The following is a 15,910-nucleotide window of genomic DNA, read 5'->3' as shown; positions in this document are numbered from 1 at the left end:
AGAGGATGGAAATAGTTAAATATCTATGTAGAGCGTCCAATTATTTTCCAGTGTTGGTAACAGCTATGCACCATGAAAAGTTACTATAAGATTCAACAATTGTCATTTTGAACAAATTTAGATTTTGTTTTGAAATTTCCAAGTTATTCTGGAGAGACTTTAAATCATTTTGACCAGATTTTAAGTAAATATTGACAAATTTTGTATAAATTTAGACAGAATTTGAGCAATTTTGGACCCATTTTGAATAAAAGGTGACACATTTTTGTCATTTTATGCATATTTTTAATTTATGAGTCATTTTGAGACCTGAATGTATTTTGGATAAGTTTCGAATAATTTTGGATGATTTTAGAAACGAAAGGGGGGAAAACAGCTTACATGATCAATAAAATGAATGTAGCATGACTGAGGCAGTAGTTGGATTGTGCAGTTGTAATGTTAATATTTGGTGTTTGTGGCGTCCAGGTCCAGCAGCTGCTGCAGGAGCTGAGGAGCAGAGCGGAGCAGGACACCATACTGCAGCACATCAACAGCTGGATCACAGAGCAGAACATCTGGATGGACTCGGACCAGAGAACCAGCAGCTGGACGGAGCTACAGAGGAGCATCAGCAGCTGTCAGGTCAGTAATCACATCTGGAACAACATCTGTATCAGTCTAGAAGGCTTTTCCTAATAAATACAGTAAATTATGATTCATTTTTGAGTCTGGAAGTGGTCATAAAAGTAGGTTTAAATCTTGTTTTTGTGTCAGGGGCTGGAGGAGAAGATCAGGCTGAAGTCTGAAGCTCTTCAGGAGTTAAAAGATAAAGTTTGTGGAGGAAACAGAGAAACCAGCAGCAGTGATTTTATCTCTCGGACAGAAAAATCCACTCAGGCCTGTTCAGCTCTCACACTGAAGGTAAGAAACACAAGTTTAATGTGTTGTAGGACTGTTCTGTTCCTACAAATGGGAATTTTCTAATCTTCTTCTGGCTCTTAATAGTCTTTTATGTAAATATCTACACACACACACACACACACACACACATATATATGTATTTTTTTTAACAGGTCATCACATATTTTTATTCACAGTCAATCATAAGACTCATACTTTGAGAAAGGAATGTTTTTAACTGTAATTTTATTTAACAATTGGTTGTTATTTTTCCAGATTTTTCTTTGTTTTGTAAAATTTCAGATAAAAAATATTAATTTACAAGTTGATGTCCACATCATAACAAATACCAGTTAGTTCTTTTACAATGTTTGGCAGAATATTTTACAGATATTTACCGTTACATGAAGGAAAAATTATGTATATTAATGATTAAAAAATGGCAAATGATTCTTTTATTGGATATTTTACAGATTTCCCCTTTTTTTAAAATTACATTTTAATTAATTAAATTTATTTTAATTTATAAATGAATTAATTAAAAAGCTGTAAATAATGTCTGCATAAAAAAATAATGCAAATAATAATTTATTTTTAAAAATAATAATTTATTCTTTTACAGTGCTTGACTGTAAAAAAATACAGTTTTATTATGTTTGAATCAACTAAAAGTTTGTATAGTTTTACAGATATTTACTGTTATTTTAAAGAAAAAATATAAAAAATATTGAAACGTGGTCAGTAATTTTATGTTATTTCACAAATTCCACTTGTTAAATTGCAGATAATATCTAGTAGCACTATTTCATTTTTAAACGAAAATGACTTTTTTCATTTTTGTTATCAAGTATTTCATATTAAAAGTGTTCTGAGTGTTTAGTTTGGTAATATTGTGACCTGAAGCTGCATGTGGTTCAGAAAATATTATCAAGAAAATCAATGAGCTAAGAGTTGCTCAAAGTTGCAGATTTGTTTATCTTTAAAACCAATGACGGTTCAGTTAACAACTGAAGTCTCAACTACAGATCATGATGTAGTTCTTCCATCTTCTTGTCTTCTACAGAATGAATCAGTTAAACAGAAGCTGACTGAGGCTCAGCAGCTTTGGGACGATGTGGAGAAGAAACAGAATCATCTGATGCTGAAAACAGCAAGAACATCTCAGACTTTGGATTATTACAGAAGCTGTTCATTTTCTCTGCAGGCTCATAGATGTCAACATGAAAAACTGCAGGTATTTCACTCATACCTGCTTCTTTTGACGTCGTTAGAGGTGTTATTATTGGATATTATAATGTAGAGCAGTACTAATGTTGAATTCTTGTTTGGATTTACACCTACACTGACTGTTTGTTGCAGCTTCTTCATGAGGAGACCAAAGCTTCAGAGGTTGAATGGGAGGAACTGAGTCAAACCGTCGTCTCACTAAAGGAAACCATCAGTCCTGCTGCTGCTGTTATCATCACTGAGAGGCTGGACAGACAGAAGGACAGGTGAGACACACCTGGATACCTATAAGTATTCACACTTTTCACCAGTCAAAGCTTTAATGGAGACATTGCAGCATCATGATTTAAAGCATGGAGGTGGCAGCATCATGATGTGAAGCATGGTGGTGGCAGCATCATGACGTGAAGCATGGTGGTGGCAGCATCATGACGTGAAGCATGGTGGTGGCAGCATCATGACGTGAAGCATGGTGGTGGCAGCATCATGATGTGAAGCACGGTGGTGGCAGCATCATGATGTGAAGCACGGTGGTGGCATCATTATATGTAAAACCAACTTCCAAGGTGGTGAATACTTTCTATACTTGCTGTAAATCCTCATATAAACTTTCAAACATTTGTTTTCTGTTTTTCAGTTGGACTGAAGTGTTCGGAGTTCTGAATCAGCAGCTACAGAAGCGTCAACAGATCCTACAAGTTTGGGAGGTTTACGGTCGACAAGCCAGATTTTTCTCTGAACGACTACAGAAGTTGGAAAACGAAGCTAAATCTGAGCTGAGCGACTCACCTGGACAAGACAACACCGTGGAGCAGGTTACTGTGAAGATACACAACGTTCAGGTGAGGAAATAAGCAAAAAACTCAACAATAACAAAGAGAAGCAGTCACAGCATCAAAATCTGTAATCTGGTGAACATTTCTGCATCAAGTTATGGATTTATAGTGGATATGTCTTTATTTATATCGACAAAAACAACACAAAATTCAGGAACCACAATTCAAAATACTGTAGAATATAATGCAGAAAGGTTCTCGGAATACTGACTTCTTGTACATCAACTTTACTCATGTATTCACATCATTGTACATCTATTATGCCGACTTGGCAGCATCATGATGTGAAGCACGGTGGTGGCATCTTAATTATTTTCACTTGTTTTGTGTTGTTTTTTGAAGCAGTAACTTCCTTAAATGTGCATATGGCACCTTCTCAATAATAAGCTAATAAAGTTTTACATTTTATTTAGAAAATCTCGGACTTTAATATCTAACTTCTGCACATTTAGGACATATATTTGTGTATTGTTAGTAAACATAGTGATTTTTCAAAATAAAGTCCTTAGATTTCTTTATATTCTCCTCAGAGAGGCAGAGAAGCTGCACATGTTCTGTATATTTAAGTGGCATTAATGAAACCTATTTGTATACAAGCTGCATTTTTATGTTTTAGAGAATAAACTAGTCATTTTTTGCTGAAGCTTGTGCAGATTTCTGTCTTAAAATGCACCAAAATCGATCTTTCTCAACCTTTTTTTGAAGCATTTATTCATGTAGAGGTTTTATTTTCATATAAAAGAGTCTCTATGTTGAAGGTGGGAAAACAGGATTTTAAATTCAGAGAAGGTGAAAATCCTTATCTACCTCCAGGGACTCATCTATTCTTCTCTCTTTGAAGACTTTTACAGCTGTCAGACACATTCATGTCTCATTTTTTAGTGTTTTCAAGTCAAAGCGTTGCTGTAAATCTCACCTTAAAATCTGAGTCCCGTTAGACGTCCTGCAGCTCAGATATAAAACACATGGATCATATTCAGTTTTTGTTATAATATAATGTTTTTCCAACTTTTTTGCTCTTGACAAACACAAAATAATGCTGATAACACTGAAAATAAAATCCAAACCGATGAAAAGACGACTTTATATTATCAGATTACAAATTAAGAGTCCAATTTTGGTGTTTATGCTACAATTTTAGTTGTTTTTATACTGAATCTCCACTTAACTATCTTTACATATCTCTTAAATACTTACATTTTCATGTGCATTCTTCATTTTTGCAGCAGTTTGACAGAAATGTTCTAACTCAGAGGTCTCTTACTGGGATTTTTTAGGGCTCTCAACCACATTTCATGGACTTCCTCAGTGAACAGATTTAGCTAAGAGCATTAAAAGACAGTTAAAGCTGGTAAATCGACCTTGAGTTCAGTTTTTTCTATCAAATTATTGGATAATACTGCAGCAATTAATGAATTAATTGTCAATTAATAAATTAATCACTATTTTTGGTAATGAATTAATCAATTAAAGTCATGTTTCAGTGACAAAAAATCTAGTTTCTCTAATTTTAGCATCTTAAATGTGAATATTTTCTTGTTTCTTCCCTCCTTTATGATATTTTAGAGACCAAACAACTAATGGACAATGAAAATAATCGTCAGTTGCAGCACTAATATTATTTATTTTTGGCAGCATCATGATGTGAAACATGGTGTTGGCACTAATGTTTATTTTATGACTTTTTTTAACACATTTAGCTCATTTTCTTGTTGTTAGAGATGATAAAACCTTGTATGTTGGTTAACAGAGTTCAGGATTTAAATTCAGTTCCTACATTTAGAGTTTTGTTTCTATTATTTCAATTTTTCTCACTATTTCTTCTACTTCCGCTGACAAACACTGAATAAATTAATAAATCGAGGCCTTCCAGGTGCAGAAACTGTCCTCCTGTTTAACGTTGTGCTGGTTTCTGCTGCAGAACCTCCTGGACAGAACCTCCTCCCTGCAGTCGGACCTGGAGGAGCTGCTGGAAGCCAACAAGAACCTGATTGGCCACCTGGAGCCCTCAGCTGCCGCTCTGGTCCAATCAGAGAGCCGCTTGTTGTCACGTGGCGTCCTGCAGCTCAGTGCAAGGCTGACAGGGAAGCTGGGTCAGCTGCAGGTACGATTTCATGAATGAACCAGGGGGTTGTGGGTTTAAACTGGACTTTTAAAGTGAAATAATTCAATATTTGAGACATTAAAAGACTAAATTTGACATTTAGATTCCAGTCCTTTGAGCTAAACTTGCTCCACAGCAGGAAGTGTTGATTGAAACCTAGAAGTGAGGCTATTTCTGGAGCTGGTGATGGTGTAATCTGACAGCGTGGCGCCACACTGACCTATAAATTAACTCCCAGATGGTTGTTTGTTTTCTGCAGGAGGAGCTTAAGAAGCTGCAGCAGTTTGAGGAAGATCTGGAGTCACTGGAGGGAAGTCTGGAGGTTTGGCAGCAGCGTCTGGAGTCTGCAGCTCAGACGGACGACCAGGTCAGTGGATCAATCAGTCAGTTTATCAGTCAGTCACTGGATCAATCAGTCAGTTTATCAGTCAGTCACTGGATCAATCAGTCAGTTTATCAGTCAGTCACTGGATCAATCAGTCAGTTTATCAGTCAGTCACTGGATCAATCAGTCAGTTTATCAGTCAGTCACTGGATCAATCAGTCAGTTTATCAGTCAGTCACTGGATCAATCAGTCAGTTTATCAATCAGTCAGTGGATCAATCAGTCAGTTTATCAGTCAGTCACTGGATCAATCAGTCAGTTTATCAGTCAGTCACTGGATCAATCAGTCAGTTTATCAATCAGTCAGTGGATCAATGAGGAGCTGCTTCTTCTGCTCAGAAATCCACCAAACAGGAAACTTTAACTTTGTGTTAAATGTGTTGTAGCTGGACGTGTTTTCAGGATTTTACCTGAAACAAGTGTCACTTTTTCATGATTTAAGCAGCTAGTGTTACCTTATTTTGTCTCGTTTTTATGTTCTAAAACTTAATTTCTTTAAAACTGGCTAAAATAATTTAATTCAAAGTCTTCATTTGTAGGTAGAAGTGTTTTCTTTAAACTATTCTTGAAACAAGTGTCACTTTTCTTGAATTAAGCAGCTCTTATGTCATATTTAGGCTCATACTGATGTTCTGAAGCTTAATTTCAGTTTAATTACAAGCTGTAATTTGTAGCTGGATTTTTTTGCTTTAAAGTATTTAGGATTTTTCTTGAATTTAGTGTAATTTTTTCATAATTTAAGCAGCTTTTGTCTCTTACTTTGTCTCATATTGACATTCTAAGGCTGAATTCCTTTAAAATTAGCCAAAATAGTTGAATTACGAGATGTATTTTGTAGCTAGAAATGTTTTCTTCAAACTAGTCATAATTTTTCCTGAATTTAGTGTAACTTTTTCATGATTTTAGCAGCTACTTTGTCTTATTTTGCCTCGTATTAAAGTTCTGAAACTTAATTTCTTTAAAATTAGTCAAAACTATTTCATTACAAGGACTAATTTGTAGCGAGAATTGTTTTCTTTAAACTATTCATGATTTTTCGACAAATAAAATGTCACTTTATCATGATTTATGAACTTTTGCGACACATTTGACTCATATTAACGTTCTGAAGCTTAATTTCTCCAAAATTAGCCAAAATAATTTAATTAGAAGCTGTAATTTGTAGGTGGATGTGTTTTCTTTCAACTGTTCTTGAAACAAGGGTCACTTTTTCGTGATTTTAGCAGCTAATGTGTCTTATTTCGCCTCGTATTAATGTTCTGAAACTTAATGTCTTTAAAATTAGCCACAATTATTTCACCACATGATGTAATTTGTAGCTAGCATCACTATTTATAATTTTTCCCAAAACAAATGTCGTTTTTTCTTGCTTTAAATCAGCTTTGGTATCGTTTTTTTGCCTGAATATTGGTGCTCTAAAACTTAATTTCTTTAAAATTAGCCGAAACAATCTAATTATAAGGTCTGACCTGTAGCTGGAAGTGGTTTCTTTAAACTATTCACGGTTTTCCCAAAAATAGTGTCATACAGTCTTGATTTCAGCCGCTTTTATCTCTTATTTTGTTGCGTATCAACATTCTAAATTTAAATTTTTGAAAAATTAGCCACAATTATTTCATCACAAGGTCTCAATCTGTAAATAGGAATGTTTTCTTTAAATTATTTATGATTTTTCCCAAAACAATTGTCACTTTTTCACGATTTAAGCAGCTTCTATCTCCTATTTTGTCTCATATCTATGTTCTAAAGCTTAATTTCTTTAAAATTATCCAAAATAATTTCATCACAAGATCTAATTTGAAGCTAGATGTGTTTTCTTAGAATTTGTCTTGATTTTTCCAGACACAAATGTCATTTTTTTTCACGATTGAAGCAGATTTTCTGTCTTATTTCACCTCATATTTGTGTTCTAAAGCTTAATTTCTTCAAAACTATTTCATCACAAGATGTAATTTGTCATTGGAGCTTCACGATCTCAGTTTAGCAAGAAGAGTTTTAGTTAAATTGTAGATAAAATTTCACTTTTCAACCACTTTAACAAATCTGTGTTGTGTACTTAAATGTTAAACATTTAATATTTAGTTTTATTTATATGTATTATTTAATTTATTTATTTGCTTCTTTTTTAAAAACAACAAAACAAAACAAAACTTTATCATGCAAATTTTAAATAGATAAATCCAATAAATCCAGAGTGTTCTTTAGATTCCCTAAAATAAAATCACATTAAAAGCTTTAAAGTTAATTTATTTTGGTTATTTTATATTTATATGTTTTCACAGAACCAGCAGACTTGTTGCACATTTAGTTTTATTTTAGTTAAATTATTTGTCCTAGACGGTTAAACGTTCCAGTTTAAAGTGCAGCTGATTGTTTCTCTAAACAAACCAGAAGAGCTTCAGACTGAATGAGGACAGGAAGTGGTAGAACACGCCTGCAGCATGTGTAGCGTGGAGTCATGTGTGTGTCCTCCATATGTGCAGTGTGGCCTCCTGCAGCTCAGCGGTCTGTCTGCTGACCTGGACGTCCTCCAGGATCTGAGTCGCTGCCTGACGCTGGGCGACGCTGCAGCTGGACGTCTGCAGAGAACCGACCGGAGCTGGAGCGACGCTGCAGCCAGAGCCGAGGAGGCCTGCAGGTCGGTCAGTCGCAGGGAAATTCATCTGGAGCTCTGCTTGATTTCATGTGCAGCTTCGGTTTTTATTACCGTATAAAGTTTACCCACTCTGTATCTCTGCACAAGCATCAAAAGTAAACTGATAACACTGAAAATCTAATGGAAAGGTCTGTTTTCTGGTTGAATTTCTGTTGTTTTAATGCTACATATCACTTAAAAACTTACATCTTTATTCACATTCTTCATTTTTGCAGCAGTTTTACAGACAATTCCTCACTAAGTGCAATAATTAATTGATTTATTGTCAACTATTACATTAGTTCCCATTTTTTTTAAATTAATTAGCCAATTTAAGTAATTTTTTAATGAAAAAACAGTCTAGTTTCTCTCATTTTAGCTTCTTAAATGTGAAAATTCTCAAGCGCTAAGAGCATTAAAAGACAGTTAAAGCTTTGTTTTTGGACAAAGTTTGGGTGATTTCCAACTAATTTCAAGTCAAAATCCCTAAAAACTGTAACAAACTTGCCGTACGTAAAATTCTACTGATGTTGGAGCCTCAACAGTTGGTGAAATGTCGACCAAAGAATGTATTTTAGGAGAAATATGGATACATCCACAGATATATACACGTAGTAAACTTTCTGGGGTGAAAATACCACTTTTGATTGTAAATTTTGCATTTTATTCCACTTTCAAGGGTCAATACTTTGTCATTTTGGAATAATTTGAGTGATTTTGGACCAATTTTAAGTCAAAATATCTACAAACTGGAACCTCGTGTAAAATTCTACTGATGTTCCTCAGCAGTTGGTGAAATGTCGACCAAAGACTGTAGAAATATGGATCCATCCACAGATATCTACACTTACAGGAACTTTCTGAGGACAAAATACCACCTTTGATTGAAAATTTGAAGACTTTTTCCCCATTTTCAAAGGCTAATAATTAAAATTTTGTCCTCTGTTGGATCCATTTAATGATTATGATCAACTGGAAACTATTCTGTCTTTATCTTCAAGAAATTTCATGGATGTTGGAGTTAAATTACTGCAGATATTGAACTCTTAATATGCTTTCTTGGCTAAAATATCCTTTTAAAATTAAAACAGAGAATTCCCCAGGTGTGGGAAAAAATATGAAATTCTCAAAATGGTCCCAAACTGAGAAAGTACAATCAGAATCTGAGCTGATGCAGCTACATATTACCTGGATTCTGCCTGATTTGACTCAGATTAACCAATAAAAACACACTAAAGAGTTGAAAACCTCCGGTTTTAGTGAAATAATTCACAGAATTCAGGATGTGATCACATTGTTAGCAGTGAATCATTCATCAAAACCAGCTCCCAGGAGCCTCTCTTGCACTTTAAAGCAGAACATTACAGGCTTTCTGTTGTATTAAATGTAAAATGAAGGAGCTGTGTTTGTTTATTTGTTGTCTTTGTGCTCAGTGAACTGCAGACGGAGGCGCTGAGGCTGCAGAGCTTCGAGCAGAAGTGTGAGAGCTGGATGTCGTTTCTCCAGAGGATGGAGGACGGACTGACGGTGGACGTAGCCGGATCTTATATCGGCCTCAGACAGCAGCTCTGCACTCATAAAGTAGGAAACGTTATTAACATCCTGACTGGAGACAAACCCTCCAAACACACCGATGTAACCCTGATGTTTCCTGGTTTCTAGAGGTTCCAGGCCGAACTCTCCATCGGACACCAGATCCTTCATTCAGTCATCACTGAAGCTCTTCATCTGCTGCAGAGAGGAGAAGTGGAGGACAGGTAGGAAGACGCAACAATCAGGATTCTAATAAAACAGACTTCATTCAACACCTGGTCAAATCTTAAAGTATTATAGTGAAATTTGGTTCAGATGTTCTTGTTTCCAAGAGGTTCACAAACTTTGGTGATCATCTCACAGTTCTTCAGATTCCAGCACAGAATTTACTGAATTTCTTGCCAAATGCACTGAAACCGTAGAATTCAGGTTAAATCTAAACTTTTTCTGGGTGTGTTTTCTGACATTATTTCACGGTTTCTGTCTCTGATTAGTGCTTTTTAAAGATAACAAGCCTTCCAAACCTGCCAGTAGGTTTTAGTGTTTAGCCTTTTTTAATAAAGTTTTTTCTTTTCACCATTAAAATTAATTTGTATTTTGATTCTAGTTACATGAAGGTGACATTGTACTTTTGCAGCTCCAGTTTAAAGACAAAAAATAATATTTTTGTTGCCTAAGAGCTCCAGTTATTCAGTACAAATGGTCAATTTAAAAGTGGTGTGTGGATGATAGTGGACATTGGGGAAAAATGGTAAAAGATGGCGGTAGTTGGTGCATTTTGGTAGATTTTGGTGCTTGTTGGTAGATTTTGGTCCGTGTTGGTAGATTTTGGTCCATTTTGGTAGATTTTGGTGCTTGTTGGTAGATTTTGGTGCTTGTTGGCAGATTTTGGTGCTTGTTGGCAGATTTTGGTCCATGTTGGTAGATTTTGGTGCTTGTTGGCAGATTTTGGTGCTTGTTGGCAGATTTTGGTGCTTGTTGGCAGATTTTGGTGCTTGTTGGTAGATTTTGGTGCTTGTTGGTAGATTTTGGTGCTTGTTGGCAGATTTTGGTGCTTGTTGGTAGATTTTGGTCCGTGTTGGTAGATTTTGGTCCGTGTTGGTAGATTTTGGTCCGTGTTGGTAGATTTTGGTCCATTTTGGTAGATTTTGGTGCTTGTTGGTAGATTTTGGTGCTTGTTGGTAGATTTTGGTGCGTGTTGGTAGATTTTGGTCCGTGTTGGTAGATTTCAGTGCTTGTTGGTAGATTTTGGTGCTTGTTGGCAGATTTTGGTGCTTGTTGGTAGATTTTGGTGCTTGTTGGTAGATTTTGGTGCGTGTTGGTAGATTTTGGTGCTTGTTGGTAGATTTTGGTGCGTGTTGGTAGATTTTGGTCCGTGTTGGTAGATTTTGGTCCGTGTTGGTAGATTTTGGTCCATTTTGGTAGATTTTGGTCCATGTTGGTAGATTTTGGTGCTTGTTGGCAGATTTTGGTGCTTGTTGGTAGATTTTGGTGCTTGTTGGTAGATTTTGGTCCATGTTGGTAGATGTCAAGTCCACCTCTCTTTCCCTCCAAAGGACGCGAGGACAACTCAATTTAAATTTCCAACTCAAACTTTTATTTTCCTTCTAGTTGGTTGATCAAAGTATTTCAATAGGTTGTAAACCTTTAAAGGCAGAGAAACAACGTTCATACCATCAAACACAGAACCAAAAAGTTGACATATTAGTCATTTAACCATTTAAATTAACCAATCATACAGTGAGCAGTTAACATAAACTTGGCCATATCAAGAAACATTTCAAATCACCAAGAAAGCAAATAAACATTTCACCAACCATTGGCGTCTTTGGACTGAATCCATGAGTGGACTTGGATCTTCTTTGTTCTTTCCTCGTGTCTCTCTTCTGAAGATTGTTTGCCAGACTGGCTGAGCTTCCCCCAGTCCTTCCCAGGTGCTCTATATCAGTGCTCACTGATCAGGTGTCAAGCACCAGGTGTCAGGTACCTCCTTGCTGCTACCAGTGCATTCTGGGAAGTGTAGTTTTTTACGCCCCATGTCCTGAGATTCAGCTCAACAGTAGATTTTGGTCCATGTTGGTAGATTTTGGTCCATGTTGGTAGATTTTGGTGCTTGTTGGTAGATTTTGGTCCATGTTGGTAGATTTTGGTGCATGTTGGTAGATTTCAGTGCATGTTGGTAGATTTTGGTGCTTGTTGGTAGATTTTGGTGCTTGTTGGTAGATTTTGGTGCTTGTTGGTAGACTTTGGTCCATGTTGGTAGATTTTGGTGCTTGTTGGTAGATTTTGGTGCTTGTTGGTAGATTGTTGGTGGTTGGTACATATTTTAGTCATTTAGTTTAAAATTTTTATAAAAGTCCAGTACTTCCTGTTGTAATCTAATGCCGTTCCAATGTTCTGTTCTATCCAGGAGTGACTTCATCCTGAAGCTGGCCCAGCTCCGGGAGCACTGGCAGGGGGCGGTGCAGCGGGCCGACCAGCGGCACTCGCTGGTGGAGGGTTTGGTGAAACACTGGCATCTGTACAACCGCAGCCTCAGGAAGCTGCAGAGGTTCCTGTCGGACACCCAGAACCTCCTTCCTCCAGCCGGACCGGTCCGATGCAGCCTGCAGCAGCTGAGACGGTCGCTGCAGGACCTCCAGGTGGGACTGGGACTGTCAGGGTGGACGTATGGAACCTTTAGGTTTTCTAAGATCAGAGAGGTTATAATGACAGCAGTTTACAGGAACAGGACACTGACTTAAAGGATTTCTGTCTAACATTTAGAACCAGCACATGTTGGTACAACAGTAGCATCTCAGCTGAAACAAATGGGCAGATTTTACCCATCATGAACACGCTAACATCCACCAACATGTTAGCATCCACCAACATCCACTAACATGCTAACATCCACCAACATGTTAGCATCCACCAACATCCACTAACATGCTAACATCTACCAACATGCTAGCATCCACCAACATCCACTAACATGCTAACATCCACCAACATGTTAGCATCCACCAACATCCACTAACATGCTAACATCCACCAACATGTTAGCATCCACCAACATCCACTAACATGCTAACATCCACCAACATGTTAGCATCCACCAACATCCACTAACATGCTAACGTCCACCAACATGCTAACATCCACCAACATCCACTAACATGCTAACATCCACCAACATGTTAGCATCCACCAACATCCACTAACATGCTAACATCTACCAACATGCTAGCATCCACCAACATCCACTAACATGCTAACGTCCACCAACATGCTAACATCCACCAACATCCACTAACATGCTAACATCCACCAACATGTTAGCATCCACCAACATCCACTAACATGCTAACATCTACCAACATGCTAGCATCCACCAACATCCACTAACATGCTAACATCCACCAACATGCTAACATCCACCAACATGTTAGCATCCACTAACATGCTAACATCCACCAACATGTTAGCATCCACTAACATGCTAACATCCACCAACATGTTAGCATCCACTAACATGCTAACATCCACCAACATGTTAGCATCCACTAACATGCTAACATCCACCAACATGTTAGCATCCACTAACATGCTAACATCCACCAACACCCACCAAACTCTACCAACATCCACCAACATATAACACCTACAGTTTCATCCATCAGAATGCACCAACATGCACTAAAATCCACATCCATCAACATGCAGTTGTTGTTTGCTGCTACACTAATGTTGTATTTATGTTTAAAATCTGGCATTTAGCACTTTTTAAATTTTCACAAACACTTCCTGCATCTGATGAAGGACTTTAGTCTGACTGGTGAAACTGAAAGTACAGACCTGAGAGTCTCTGAGATGAAAAACCAACAATAATAGTCAAATTGTGTGTTTTAAAGTCAAAACTACACATTTCTAGACATTTACAGACCAAGAAATGATCATAATTTTAATGTGTACGTAGAGAAAACTTTAAAAGTAGAATAATAGTTTGGTCTGATCATCTTTACTCCTCAGATAAATGGTTTAAAGTGCTGCTGATTGTATTAATGTCAAACAAAAGGTCAGAAACTTCCTCCACTCAGACACTCTTCAGCCTTTTATTCCCGTCAAAGCAGAGTGAAGAGATTTACTCTGAAGGTGTGAAGACCCATCGATCACCTCCAGTTAAACTATAAAACAGCAGAACTAATCAGCCGGTTTTCTTTATTCCGTCCTCAGCACACCGAGCTGCTGTTCCAGAGGTATCAGAGCAGCTTCATCCACACCCTGGAGGTCGGCCGGCAGCTCTTCTCCATGGGCGATGAGGAGACCCAGACCCAGCTGCAGACGGAGCTGGGAACCCTGCAGGAGGAGTGGGAGAACCTCCACAGTCTGCTGGGTCGGAGGATGGACCTGACTGAGGCCATCATCAAGGTAAGCACACGGGTTTATAGCGGCTGAAATGATGTTTCTGGAACATTTTGTAGATATTTACTGAGCCTTTCTGTGTTTTATACCATGGAAACTTCAACATATTTGATATTTCTTGCCTGTTTTGGCCTTTTGGTTGGTATTAAAAGAACAATTTAAAGAGTTTCTGAGAGTTTTGGGAGACAGTGAAGAGCACTTCTCTCTAGTTTCTGATGTTTTACTGTAACTCTAAACGTTAAACTCATTGTTTAAGCAGAGAGATAATTAAGAGGTTAATCTGTAATGAAAATAATTAGCAGTTGCAGCCCTAATAGCAGCCTACAGAGAAGATTCAGGGGATTTTTGCTGCATTTTTGTTTTATTCATTTAATTAATTTTAAGCTTTGGCATTTTTAACATTATAAATTCCATCTTTTCACTGCAAAAACAACTAATATAAAGGTTTCCTATGTTTGATTTTAGCCAGAAACCGCAATAAAAACATATAAAATATGAAATAGCACAGTGTTGAAGATCTGTTCTGCATTAAAGCTGCATTTTATTGTTGTGTGAACCGTGGCTTTTTGGGGCTGAAACTGATTTTTATTGGCTAAAAAGTCAAATGAACGTTTGTTGACAGCAGAGTGGCGCAGCGGAAGCGTGCTGGGCCCATAACCCAGAGGTCGATGGATCGAAACCATCCTCTGCTACATCAGCGTAAGGGAGTTCTCTACGGATTAATGGGGCAGTGGTGGCGCAACGGTTAAGTCTCTGGACTACTGATCAGAAGCCCTGATGTGGCCACTGTTGGCCCTTGAGCAAGACCCTTAACCCTTTCTGCTCCAGGGGGCGCTGTACCAAAGCTAACCCGTTGCTCTGACTCCACCAATTGGGGAGATATGCGAAAATCAGAATTTCCCCTCGTGGGATTAATAAGGGATAACAAAAAAAAAAAAAAAATTAATTAATTAATTAAATTAAATTAAATAAATAAAATCTAAAAATGTGCAGCTCCTCAATCAAATTTTAGTGTGTGAAATAAATCTGTTGATGTTGAGTTAAGGTACCTCTGAAAGTATTTAATATGTCAACCTAAAATAGCTCCGAACAAGAGGAATCAGTGGAAAAACAAATAAATAATCTGCCTTCAGCAAGTTCAATTCAGACATCAATGATAAAAAGTAAAGAATAAATAAAATATTTATGTATTTATATACTATTCTTCTTAATAATAACACTAATAATAATAATAATAATAATAATAATAATAATAATAAAATATAGAAATTCGTATTATTTGGTTATTATTAATAAGAATAATAATTAGAATAATAATTATAATAGTTATTATAATTAATGTCTTTTCTATGTATTTATTTACTTGTTTTATTCTTATTATTCTTGTTATTAAGTAAATAAAATAAATGAATATAATAGCAAAGATATTATTAATTATGTATGTATTTTCTTATTTTATTTACTCAATAATAATAATAATAATGATAATAGTTATTATTGTTATCATTATTATTAATGTATTATCTACTTATTTTATTTACTTATTATTATTGTCATTATTATTATTATTTGTAGTAGTAGTAAATAATAAGTAAATAAATACACATTAATGAAGAAAAATGTATATTTGTTCTTTTTAAACACGAGGAAACAGTGGAAAAACTACAAATAAACTAGTAAGAAAAATATTTGTGTTGTTGCAATTAAATAAAATAAGTAAATAAATTTTAAAGAACTTTAGATATTTATGTATTTTTTAATATTCTGTATATAAATTCCCAAACAAATTTAGTTATATTGTAATATCTAAGGGTTGAAGTAATTTTTATTGACTTTAAAACAGTAAAATACATCCAGTATCAAAAAAAGAGGAGTTAGCGCCGCAATGTTTGACAAAACTAACT

The 15,910-nt window shown here is 36.2% G+C and overlaps 1 protein-coding gene and 1 non-coding gene across 14 annotated transcripts in view; both read left to right on the top strand.

Moving 5' to 3' along the window:
• syne2b (spectrin repeat containing, nuclear envelope 2b) overlaps positions 1-15,910 on the top strand; it is a 212,925-nt gene that overhangs the window by 149,614 nt on the left and 47,401 nt on the right. For all 13 annotated transcript variants that reach the window (XM_055005572.1, XM_055005580.1, XM_055005576.1 and 10 more), the window contains 12 exons: positions 469-624; positions 757-903; positions 1,946-2,116; positions 2,242-2,375; positions 2,747-2,951; positions 4,867-5,049; positions 5,309-5,416; positions 7,918-8,072; positions 9,503-9,650; positions 9,732-9,826; positions 12,013-12,244; positions 13,818-14,012. In XM_055005572.1, the coding sequence (XP_054861547.1) occupies positions 469-624; positions 757-903; positions 1,946-2,116; positions 2,242-2,375; positions 2,747-2,951; positions 4,867-5,049; positions 5,309-5,416; positions 7,918-8,072; positions 9,503-9,650; positions 9,732-9,826; positions 12,013-12,244; positions 13,818-14,012 (1,929 nt within the window). The remainder of the gene's footprint in view (positions 1-468; positions 625-756; positions 904-1,945; positions 2,117-2,241; positions 2,376-2,746; positions 2,952-4,866; positions 5,050-5,308; positions 5,417-7,917; positions 8,073-9,502; positions 9,651-9,731; positions 9,827-12,012; positions 12,245-13,817; positions 14,013-15,910) is intronic.
• On the top strand, positions 14,627-14,698 carry trnam-cau (transfer RNA methionine (anticodon CAU)). Its single transcript has one exon. It is a non-coding gene; the product is annotated as a tRNA-Met (tRNA).

Source organism: Amphiprion ocellaris, chromosome 20, assembly GCF_022539595.1.
Source record: "Amphiprion ocellaris isolate individual 3 ecotype Okinawa chromosome 20, ASM2253959v1, whole genome shotgun sequence".
NCBI lineage: Eukaryota > Metazoa > Chordata > Actinopteri > Pomacentridae > Amphiprion > Amphiprion ocellaris.
Note: the sequence above shows the minus strand (reverse complement) of the source record. Positions and strands in the feature narration are given on the sequence as shown.